The 12,010-nt window shown below is 35.5% G+C and overlaps 1 protein-coding gene across 1 annotated transcript; it reads right to left on the bottom strand.

Annotated features, from left to right (window-relative positions):
- Positions 1 to 8,321: 8,321 nt before the first annotated feature.
- LOC117634573 (calmodulin-7) lies at positions 8,322 to 10,782 on the bottom strand. Its single transcript, XM_034368729.1, has 2 exons — positions 10,451 to 10,782; positions 8,322 to 9,061 (listed from the first exon to the last, which is right to left on the bottom strand). Exons 1-2 carry the CDS (start codon positions 10,524 to 10,526, stop codon positions 8,688 to 8,690), a joined length of 450 nt encoding a protein of 149 aa, XP_034224620.1. The 5' UTR covers positions 10,527 to 10,782; the 3' UTR covers positions 8,322 to 8,687.
- Positions 10,783 to 12,010: the final 1,228 nt, after the last annotated feature.

Consider the following 12,010-nt stretch of genomic DNA (forward strand, 5'->3'; position numbering starts at 1 on the left):
AAGAATCTGAGAAGGCAGAAACTGGAACCTTGATGACTAAACTTGCAACCATGAAGTATGATGGTGTTGAGGACATGAGGGTTTATCTTTTGAGCATGACAGAAGTTGCAAGCAAGCTGAAAGCCCTTGAGATCCCTATAGCTGACCCTTTTCTAGTTCACCTTGCATTAAATTCTCTTCCTTCTCAGTTTGCTCAACTAAAGGTGATCTACAATGCTCAAAAGGACAAATGGAGCCTCAATGAACTATTTCAGTTTGTGTTCAAGAAGAGGCAAGAATGAAGAAGGAGAAAGAAGTGAACACAGTCCATCTCACAACCAATGCTCCAAAAAGACACTATCCTAAGCCAAACTCATCTGCTGCTGCCAATAAGGCCAACACTAAGGCTAACTCTCCACCCAAAAGTTCCAATGCTCTAGCTGTTAACAAAACCAATGTCTTTAAGTGCTATTTCTATGAGAGGACAGGTCATCTTAAGAGGGAGTGTCATAAGTATAAGCGTTGGGTAGAGAAAAAGAAGACTAAAGGTAAATCAAATTCTGTTTCAGTTTATTTCGAGTCTAGTTCTATCAATATACCTTCTAATTCTTGGTGGATTGATACTGGTTCATCAATCCACATTGCCAATTCTTTGCAGGACTTTATAAGCCAGAGCAAACCAAGTAGAGATCATGACCATGTCTTCGTAGGAAATGGCAAGAAGGTGGCAGTTCTTGCTGTAGGATCAGTCCAACTTCAACTAGTTTCAGGATTTTCTTTAGTTTTAAAAGATGTTGCTTATGTACCTTCCATGAGAAGGAATTTGATTTCAGTTTCTAGATTGGTTAGGGAGAAATTTATTTTTGTTTTTTCTGAGGTAGGATTCATTTTGAATTTTAATAAAAGTGAAGTTGGCAATGGTATTTTAGTTGATGGTCTCTTTAAACTAAACTGTTCCAGTTCAAACAATGTTTTTTCCATTGAATCCATAGGTCAAAAACGATATCAAAACAATGAAAATTCAGCAAGGCTATGGCATAAAAGGCTAGGCCATGTGTCTAAGAAAAGAATGCAATACCTTGTGAAAGAACAAATCCTTCCTCCCATAGATTTTTCAGATTTTGAAGAGTGCATTGAATGCATTAAAGGAAAAATGACTAACTCGAGAAAATTAGGTTCCACTCGAAGTCTGAATCTTCTTGAAATTATTCACACAGATATCTGTGGCCCATTCCCAGTTCCAACCATAGAAGGTCATAGGTATTTCATCACCTTCATTGATGATTTCTCTAGGTTTTGTTACATCTATCTAATCCAGAACAAGTCTAGTGCTTTTGAAGTTTTTAAAATCTTCAAAACTGAAGTAGAAAATCAATTAGATTTAAAGATTAAAGTTTTAAGGTCAGATAGGGGTGGAGAGTATTATGGCAAGTATGATGAGCAAGGTAGGCATCCTTCACCATTGGCACGATTTCTACAGGATTGTGGAATTATTGCTCAATACACAAACCCTGGAACACCTCAAGAGAATGGAGTTTCAGAGAGAAGAAATAGAACTTTAAAGGACATGGTGAGAAGCATGATTTGCAACACTGATCTTCCAAAATTTTTGTGGGGTGATGCAATCAAAACTGCAAACTACATTCTAAATAGATGTCCAAGCAAGTCAGTTCCCAAGACTCCTTTCGAGTTGTGGAATAAGAGAAAACCTAGCCTTAATCACTTGCATGTTTGGGGTTGTAGAGCTGAAGCCAAAGTCTATAATCCTGAGCTTGCTAAACTTGATCCAAAAACAGTTAGCTGCAGATTCATTGGATATGCTGACAGATCAAAAGGTTTTCGATTCTACTGTCCTAATTACGTGAATAGAATTGTGGAGACAGGCAAGGCAAGGTTTATAGAGCATGATGACAATGAAGGAGTTAACAAAGACTTTGTCTTTGAGGAAGAAGGAGAAATAGGAGCTGAACCTGTAATTGTCACAAATCCAGTGCTACCTATACCATTAAATCAAATGTCTTCTCAAACTAATGCATCAACTGAACCTGTGATTCATGATCAAGACATGGAGGTTTTGAATGGGGAAGAGAATGAACCTGAGGCATTTGAGAACCAACAATTGCCACAACAAAAGCTGAGAAGATCTACAAGGGATAGAAGACCAAATGTGCTGCCAGATTTTGTATACTTGAATGAAGCTGATTTTGACAGTATTGAATTTGAGGATCCATCAAATTATAAACATGCTATGGCTAGTGAATACTTTGAGAAGTGGATTGAAGCTATGCAATCTTAGTTGGAATCCATGCAAAGCAACAATGTGTGGGAGATAGTTGAGCCAAGACAAGGAATTAAACCTATTGGTTGTAAATGGGTGTTCAAAACCAAGAAAGACTCTAAGGGTAACATTGAGAGACACAAAGCAAGGTTAGTGGCCAAGGGCTTCACACAACAAGAAGGAGTAGACTACAATAAAACTTTCTCACCAGTTTCAACCAAGGATGCTTTTAGGATCATAATGGCACTTGTGGCTCATTTTGATTTGTTTTTACATCAAATGGATTTGAAAACAGCCTTTCTCAATGGAGATTTGAGTGAAGAAATTTTCATGCTGCCACCTGAGGATTTTATAGAAGAAGGCAGTGAGCATTTGGTATGTAAATTGAACAAATCAATTTATGGTTTGAAGCAAGCCTCTAGACAATGGTATCTCAAGTTTGACAAGATCATTACTTCAAATGGTTTTGTCAAAAACAGATTAGATGAGTGCATATACTTAAAATTAGTGGGAGTAAATTCATTTTTCTAGTTCTTTATGTAGATGACATCTTGCTTGCTAGTAGTGATGAAAGTCTTTTACATGAGGCTAAGAGTTTTCTTTCCATGTGCTTTGAGATGAAGGACCTTGGAGAAGCATCATATGTATTAGGAATCGAAATCCACAGAGATAGAGAAAAGGGGCTGCTAGGTTTGTCTCAAAAGGCATATATTGAGAAGGTGTTGAAGAGATTTAACATGCTACAAAGTAATGGAGCTGAGGTCCCTGTTTCAAAGGGAGACAAACTAAGCAAAGAAGATTGTCCAAGGAATGATGTAGAAAGGACAGAAATGAAGGACAAACCATATGCTTCGGTAGTGGGCAGTATCATGTATGCACAGGTGTGCACATGACCTGATCTAGCATTTTCCATTAGTGTATTAGGTAGGTATCAATCTGATCCAGGCATTGCACATTGGAAGGCTGCAAAGAAAGTGTTGAGATATGTGCAAAGAACAAAAGGACATATGTTAGTTTACAAAAGAACAGATAGCTTGGAGTTGGTTGGTTACACAGATTCAGATTTTGCAGGATGCAAAGATACTTCCCAGTCGACTTCCAGTTTTGTGTTCATGATGGGAGGAGGTGCAGTTGCTTGGAAGAGTGCAAAACAACCATCTATAGCTACATCTACTATGTTTGCTGAGTACTTGGCGTGTTATGAAGCTACTTCACATGCCATGTGGTTGAAGAATTTCATACAAGACCTAAAAGTAGTTGATTCTATAGAGAAACCTATTCAGCTGTTTTGTGACAATAAAGGAGCAGTGTTCTTTTGCAAGAACAATAAAAGGTCTGCTGGACTCAAGCATATGAAAGTGAAGTATTTGCTAGTAAGAGAAAAGGTTCAAGAGGGCTTAACCACTGTTGATTATATCAACACTATAGAAATGATAGCAGATCCCTTAAATAAAGCAATTCCAAACAGTGCTTTTCATAAGCATGTGACCAATATGGGGTTACTGTCCAGTTTCGAAGATTCTTTGGTCTAGTGGGAGTTGATGACTTGTTTTCATTTCAGCTATTTTGTTTAAGATTTGTTTGTTGTTTGAGCTGGTATTTTTGTTCTATCATCTAGTTAAATTATTCTGGATATTTTGGATTCTTAAATGAATATTGATTCAGTTTCATTGATTTTGCAATATGATCACAGTTTATAGTTCAAGTTGTAAAACTATTTAAACTACAGGTAAGATCATGTGTATAAATATATTGATCATAAAGAGGACCATTCGTGTGGTGAATGAATAACTTCAAAGATTAGATCATTCATCATGTGATGTTGGACATAGCTTGTTGGTACTCTATGTGTATGTTACTGCTTGCTGTGATTATAGGTGGATGATACCATGTAATGGTTATCATGTCTGTAGTCCTTTAAGTTGGTAATATTTGACAATGAGTTTGATATAGATATTGTTATCAAGCTGTCTTTCCAAACTGTGCACATAAGGTTTTGATCCTCGATCTTTAAAGAAGAGTCTTAAATGGATGTTTTACTCAAGTGGGAGAATGTAAGAACTCTATTTGAGTTCACATCCATTTAGGAATCCAATCTGATCAGGGATACAAGGGAAAGATAAGCTGGGTATACACGGATAAGTATGATAGAGTTGAAGCTCTATCTCACTTGTGGAATATCTATTATATTAGGCTATGTATTCGGGAGGTGATAAGGATAAGCTTTAAGGATTCCTTTATGGGCTAGGAACCTCAAGGCTCTCACCTATAAAACTAAGGCTTCGGTCCCCACTCTCATGCACAGAACACAGACTCATATTCCTACCCATATAGGAGAGATTTAGAGTGCATAGAGAGAGGAATACCAAGGCCAGTTCGTGTGGTATTTGCTGCTGTTGCTGTGCTTGCTCTAATGGCTTTCTCAAGGTTAGTGCTTATAGATTACATGTGAAATAGAACAAACAATTACTAGGCTTAGCATGAGAGGCTTGTGGCGTGGGAGCTAAGGCCATCTCTAGTCATAGGGCTAAATGTAGTCCAGGGCTAAAAATTTAACCCTCCAAAATATTAATTTTTTAAAGAACAGTGCATGCTAAATTTTTCCATCTCCGGCCATGCAAGGTTATATTTTAGGGTCCTTCATTTTTTATTATTTTGAGAAAAATTATGATACAATACTTATACATTCTACAACTACATATTGTTTAATTTAATTATAATTTTTTTTAAACAACACTTGAAAACATTTAAAAAGGTGACCACATGTAAATTAATATAAAATAAAAAAAATAAAAAGATGGGTTTCAATGGTCTGACCTCCAACAGTCATGACCAATAATTTTTTATAATTTTTTCTTAATTACATGAATTGACATTTAAAAAGGTGACCATGTTTATAAAAAAATGAAAAAAAATATATTGGTTTTCAATGATCTGACCAACAATGGTCATGACCAATATTTTTTTATACTTTTTTTTCTTAAACAACATGAGTTGAAAACATTTAAAAGCACATGCATGGGGCCTACAAGAAATTTGGCCTAGGCCAAAGCTAGGCTACATGTGGCCCGCTTGCAGGGCTAAAGGACCAAAGGGAGCCCTCCAAATTTGGCTAAAATTTTATTTAGCCCATGGCTGGAGATAGGTTTTAGGGCTATATTTGGGATATAGCCCATGACTGGAGATGGCCTAAGAGTCCATAAGTTTAGCAAGAGAGAGAGTTGGAAATTTAAAAGCTTGGAATTGTAGCTGGATTGTATCTTATGGCAGCTCTGGAATTGCTCCCACCAACTTGAATGGGTTTTTGAAATAGAGAAAGTTAATTATGATGCTTGACTCTTAAGATGGTGATTTACAAAAATGCTTGGATGATTTTCAAGGTTTAGCATGGTCTTCTAAGAGAAAATGAGCATAAAGAAAGGATTAAGGCTTGAGATTTTGGGTGTTTTGGGCAGCCAGACGATGAGCTTGCAATGTCTGGATTTTCTTACCAAGAAGGTGATGACTAAGGTTTCAACTTAGCTTGAGAGGATGGGTGATTCAGATCTGGGATGGAGCTTTTTGAGAGAGAGAGAGAGAGAGATGGGGATGAATGGATGAGTGGCATGAGTAGATTTTCCAGCAGCTTGACGATTACATGGTCGTGCTCTGGATGGTTGAAGATGACTTGTTGATGTTGAACCGAGATTGTGTGAGCTTGGCATGAGAGCTTGGTGTGTGGGAGCTAAAGCCCCACAAGTTTAGAAAATGAGAATGCATGTGATTGGCTTGGTGTTGGATATGCTTGAGTTTGGGTGTTGAGAATTTGTTGTTTGTGGTTATGGCTATGAGGATTTAAGAGTTTCAAGAGAAGGATGATGGGAAGAAAAGCTTGAGGCTTGAAGGATATGGTGTTTATAGCTTGGTAGAGTATGAGGAGGAAGGAAAGGCTTGGAGTTATGCTTGGTGAGGCTTTATAGAGAAGATGATGGATTTCAAGGATGAGAAAGTAGGAGACATGATTGTAATGGCTACTAGGAGCTTACAGTAGCCGAGAGAATTGGTCGATGGTCGCTGGGATGCTTACAGCAGCTAAAGAATGGAGGTTGATGGCTCAGGAATGACTGTGATGGCTGCTGGAATGATTGCAGCAACTAAGAGAAGGGTGAGTTCTCATGGTTGCTGAGAGGCTTGCAACAACCAAAATGAGTTGGTTTTGCCTGGGCAATGCCTCCCAATTTATAGAACGTGAATGCTCTCTTTGGTTTCCAATAGGTAAAAGGAAGGTTTGAGCTTGTCTATTTCTAGCAGGTAATAAGAAGCATTAAGACATTCTTATTTCCAGCAGGTAAAGCTAGGCATTGGAAAATGACTATTTTCTATGGGTAAAAGGAAGTGCTTGAAGAATATCTCATTTTCCCACTTACATTGGAGAACTCCAAGTAATGGACGTGGACTTTGGTGCGCCCAAGTAGTTAGTCCAAAGTCTCCATTATCCAAGAGCTTCTGTGGGCCTTATGAACCTCCGTAACCTTCCACACCATAATTCCCCGTGCAAGTCCCATAAACCACATAACTTGGGTTCATGTGAGCTTGGTAAGTGATTGGCATAGGAAAAATGTATTAGCGTGGCATGGAGTTATTTGGCATGTGCTTAGAATGCTTGGGCATGTGTTACAATGACTTGGGCATTTGTGACCGAGCTTAGTGATATATCGGAATTAAAGGAATACATTTTGGCCTGACATGGATGCTATTATAATTTGTATAAAAGCTTGTGTACATATTTATTTTGTCGAATTAAATCCCGAAAATATAATTAGAAATAACATGTGACCAATTTATCCTTATTTCGTACGTCATATTGGGCTTTAAATGCTTTTGAGCTTGTTGTGACTTTTTGGGCCTCAACAATATGATGGAAAGCAATTAGGAAAAGCAACTAATGATCTGCTTTCATTTTTTAATTATGAGACAATTAGGTTTTGGAGGGTGAATTTTAATAAAATTTTCAAATTTCCAAAAATTGTAGTATAACAAAGTAGGAAAATATGGAAAAGGTAAGAACAATTCCCACTAGCTCATACTCACTTGTATATTATTCATTTTGGTGCCTACTATTTATATCATTCATCACCCATAATTGGTAGGGTACAGTGCATAATAACAAACCCATAAATATTGTAAATACAATCATTAGTAATTATGGTAGCTATTATGGTTGTCATCCATAACCTTTGAATTTACAGAACTCCCCTATTCGTCCCATCATGTATGGAATATGCCTTGGTAAAAACCTTGTCAGTAAAATAAGGTGGGAAATAACCTAGACAAAGGGAAAAAGAGTACATGTCCATCTGTAATATAGAACGCTCGACACTACCTCATTAAAACTTTACCATAAAAAATTTAGTGGGATAAAAATCTGAACGAAGAAAAAGGAGTATAGTGTGAAGGCTTCATTGATGGCATACTCTCCCTCATGCTAGCAAAGATCTTTGAATTGATGCATTTCAATATTGTTGACCATATTTCTAGATGTTGTAGTTAGCAATGCTATAGTGAGTAACTCTACAAAATTGTTGTTGGATTGTATTTGTTGAACATTAATCTCATCATTCTTCTTAAACTCATGCGTATTGAAATTTTTTGGTGAAATATGCTTAGTTTTGTCACCTTGTATCCGTTTGTTGAACATTTATCTCATCATTCTTCTTAAACTCATGCGTATTGAAATTTTTTGGTGAAATATGCTTGGTTTCGTCACCTTGTATCCGTTTTTTATTTGTGCAATACAAAAGCATCATTTTTAATTAAAGTCATATATAGTAATGTTGAAGAATCTTTAATTAAAGACTACTAAATTGGAGAATCTTTAATTAAAGACAACGCATTAGTTTCTCAAATATGTTGTATCATTGATCTCAACAGTATACATTAATTCCAAGCCTGAGGACCAAGTTTTCACATTTTTGCGCTATTCTCCTTATCCAAATATAGTGCTTCTGGGATTGCAAAGTGTAGACCATCATACGGTTTTGCTCAAAAATTGACACGCAGAATCGTTGTAAAATAAGAGGTAGCCTACAAATAAAATGGGTCATCCATCCAACATAGAACATCGAATCCTCTCAGAAAATTACGGTTCACAATAGACCAGAAAATGGTAGAAGAAAAAGGAAAAGGAAAAGGAAAAGGAAAAGAAAAAGAAAAAAATTGAACTGCCAAACCATTGTCACAAGACATAAAAGAGGGAGGCAAAAACACCACCACCTCCACTAGAGTAGTCTACTTTTTTTTAAGACTTGATTACAAAAACCATAAACATAAAAATGGAAGCTAGGAATCCCATATTAATTTCTGTCTGCATGTTCTCTCCCTCCCTTCTTTTTTTTTTTTGTTTTTTTTGTTTTGGTTCATAAAATCATGTGAGTTAGGTTTCTTGAAACTCTCACTTAGCCATCATCACCTTGACAAACTCCTCGTAATTTATCTGGCCATCACCATCAACATCAGCCTCACGAATCATCTCATCAACTTCCTCGTCAGTGAGCTTCTCCCCCAGATTTGTCATCACATGGCGCAGCTCAGCAGCAGAAATGAAGCCATTCTGATCCTTATCAAAAACTCTGAAAGCCTCTTTCAGCTCCTCCTCAGAGTCGGTGTCTTTCATCTTCCTGGCCATCAGGTTTAAGAACTCAGGAAAGTCTATGGTTCCATTACCATCAGCATCCACTTCATTAATCATGTCCTGGAGCTCTGCCTCAGTTGGGTTCTGGCCCAATGATCTCATCACAGTCCCGAGTTCTTTGGTAGTGATACAGCCTGCATATTAAAATTATTAGAAACAGCAATAAGTTGCTTCTTATGATTGGGGTCTCATCCTTGGCCAGACACCAGCAGATAATTGCTTATGGAGGAGGAACACTACTGAAGAAGCTAAATTCTTACTATTATCATCTTTATTAGAGGAACACAACTAATGAAGCTAAATTCTCACCAGTATCAACTTTCTTATCCATTAAGCACAACAACAGAACACAAGGTATGCAGATTCTGGGATGATTAAAAAAATTAGTGGCATTTCATGTCCTTTGAGAAAGTGAAGAATGGTAAATTGTACTGCCTTCTAGAATATAGCACAAGCATTTCAAAGTTCAACAAGTTCATCTCGTAAACACATATAATCATGAATGAAAAGAAAAACACCATCTAATGATGTACATTCTGAATGCAAAATTCCATTTGTACAACAACAGACACGAGTGTAAACGCACATTGAAAGGCATGGAATCAGCCATTACCAATATATGTTCAAAAAACAGACCATACCAATTGTAAGAGGGGCTTTAAAAATTCATAGCATCAACAAAAATAAAATACCCGAACATCCACAAGAGATGTATTAGCCCATTATTTACCTTTGAGTGAAAGTATAGAACATGGGAATTGTAAGAAAATAAATCACACTAGAGCATCCAACAATAAATCATACATCGATAACATGATCCACAATCATTCATCCTACAACACAGGCATAAACAATAGAATCCGACAATATGATACTTGAATCGCGTATACAAGCACATAAATCCAAAAAATACAGCCACCTGCACAAGTTACATCTCCACAAGAAAAATACATATCCAACACAATAAATCTTAAATTTCCAATACAGGCTTTACTTACAGCTTCAAACACTCTGTTATGTCACATCTATGCAACAAAGAAAAATTTATGGCTGGAGTTATTGCATGACAAAAATGATAACTAATTCAACGTCGTTGTACTTTTCACAGGTCTTTAAATAAATAATCACATCATAAAGATCCGGGATTAATTACCATTTTACAAATCAAAACGCTCAATACCATTCAAAGAGAAGATTAACCATTTCTAAATCGCTCAACTTCAAACGTTTTTTCACACAAATTTTCCTTCTCACACGTAACATGTACGAAGCTAATGAATCCGCAAAACCAAATATCACGATTTAAAAGGAAAAATTCAAAATCGATGATCCAAATTCCGCAGCAGAAAGTCAAATTAAACGCAGAAAATATATACAACATGACCCAATACATGACCTAACCCTAATTACAAAAACAATAACCCAAATCAGAAACACAAGACCTAGATCTGGCATAAATGAACAATCCATAACATGTAAATATGAATAATATGCAAATATTGGAAGGGAGATCGAAGTCTAACCATCGCCATCCTTGTCGAATAGGCTGAAGGCTTCCTTGAACTCAGAGATCTGATCGTCGGTCAGCTGATCCGCCATCGGTGCTTGTCTGTTTCCCGAGAATCTGAGATTGCGTTTTCTTTTCTCTTCGAAATCAAGAACACAAAAATTTGCGAGAAAAGAAACAATGAGAGAGATTTTCTTTCGTTCAGACAAACAAGCGAAGAAGAGTGTCCGTTTTTATATCAGTCCAGTGCATCTCCTTTCGCATCTCAACTTTACCATTTTAGCCCTCGACGCCTATCATGTTTTCCTTTCGAAATGACCGTTTTGTCCATATCGCGACTCTTTTTCTAGCGACTTCTAATATGGAAACAGACGCATCTAATAAATTTCACTATATTAAATTACCAAAAATAAAATGACAATATTATTATTTACCAAAAAAATATGCGCTTATCAAAGTACTATTTTTGGTTCTTTCTTTTGTTGTTATAATATGATTTAGACTTGAAATGTTGTTTATATTTTAATATTTCTAGAGGATTTTTTTAAGTAATATTTAGCATTATCCATATATATATACACAGTAAAAGGCATAGAAACATTCAAAATACAAAAAATTACCCTTGATTAATGAATTTATTAAGAATTAGAATTTTCATTAAATAAGGATATTAGTAAATCAACAGTTTTTCATATTAAAAAAATTAAAAATAAGAACATGAGTCCTATTTTCATGGCATACAACAACCAAATTATTTTCTCTCTCTTAATTCTAAAGTGAAAAAGAAAAGGGAGATTTTGGAAAAACCCAAAGGAGAGAGAAATTTTTTAAAAGAAGCCAAAATGGACAAAATTGCCCTTATTTATTTTTGAATTTTCTAAGAAATCCTTTATATTTGCATGTCTTTGATTTAAAAGTTGAGAGGTTTTTCTGTTTTTTTTTTTTTAAAAGCTTTGGCTTTTTCCAAAAGTGAAAGTTTTTTTATGGCTAAAACCTAAATTTACTAAAAGGAAAACTAATTGGCACAACTAGTTTAATAATTTATGTTGTTATATGATTGCCAAAATAGAAAGAAAATAACTCAAAATAGTTTTTTTAATATTTAAAAATAACTAAAACTAGTTAAATGGGGGTCATTTTGGACATATTGACAAATTAAGAAGCAATCAATACTGAACGCAAAATTTTTATTTTTTATTTTTTTATACAAATGATTTTGAGATAAGAGAGTTTTTCTCACATACACTGTCAAGTTATAATGAAAGTTACTGAGCTAGACTCCGTTGACACAACAGTTTCTTTGTACACCATTTTAAACAAATCGTGTCATGAGTTGCTTATAAAATTAACAAATTTGTTTATGTTTTTATATTTGGACCAGTTGAGTTTCTTCATTTTTGGGTAAATAAAAAACTTCTCAAATCGTTTACCAAAAAAAAAAAAAATTCTCAAATCAAGGATGAAGAAATAGTAATTTTTTGTTGGATAGTTACGGTTTTGAATTAATATTAAGGAGGTTCTTTTTATTATAGTTTTAAATTGAATTGAAATATACATACAAAAATATTTGAACTTA

The sequence above is a fragment of the Prunus dulcis genome, chromosome 7 (genome assembly GCF_902201215.1).
Source record: "Prunus dulcis chromosome 7, ALMONDv2, whole genome shotgun sequence".
NCBI lineage: Eukaryota > Viridiplantae > Streptophyta > Magnoliopsida > Rosales > Rosaceae > Prunus > Prunus dulcis.

Coding starts and splice junctions, on each gene's coding strand:
- LOC117634573 (XM_034368729.1), bottom strand. CDS start 10,526: ATGGCGGATCAGCTGACCGACGATCAGATCTCTGAGTTCAAGGAAGCC. Junction 9,062..10,450: donor ATTCGACAAGGATGGCGATG/GTTAGACTTCGA, acceptor TTTAATATGCAG/GCTGTATCACTACCAAAGAA.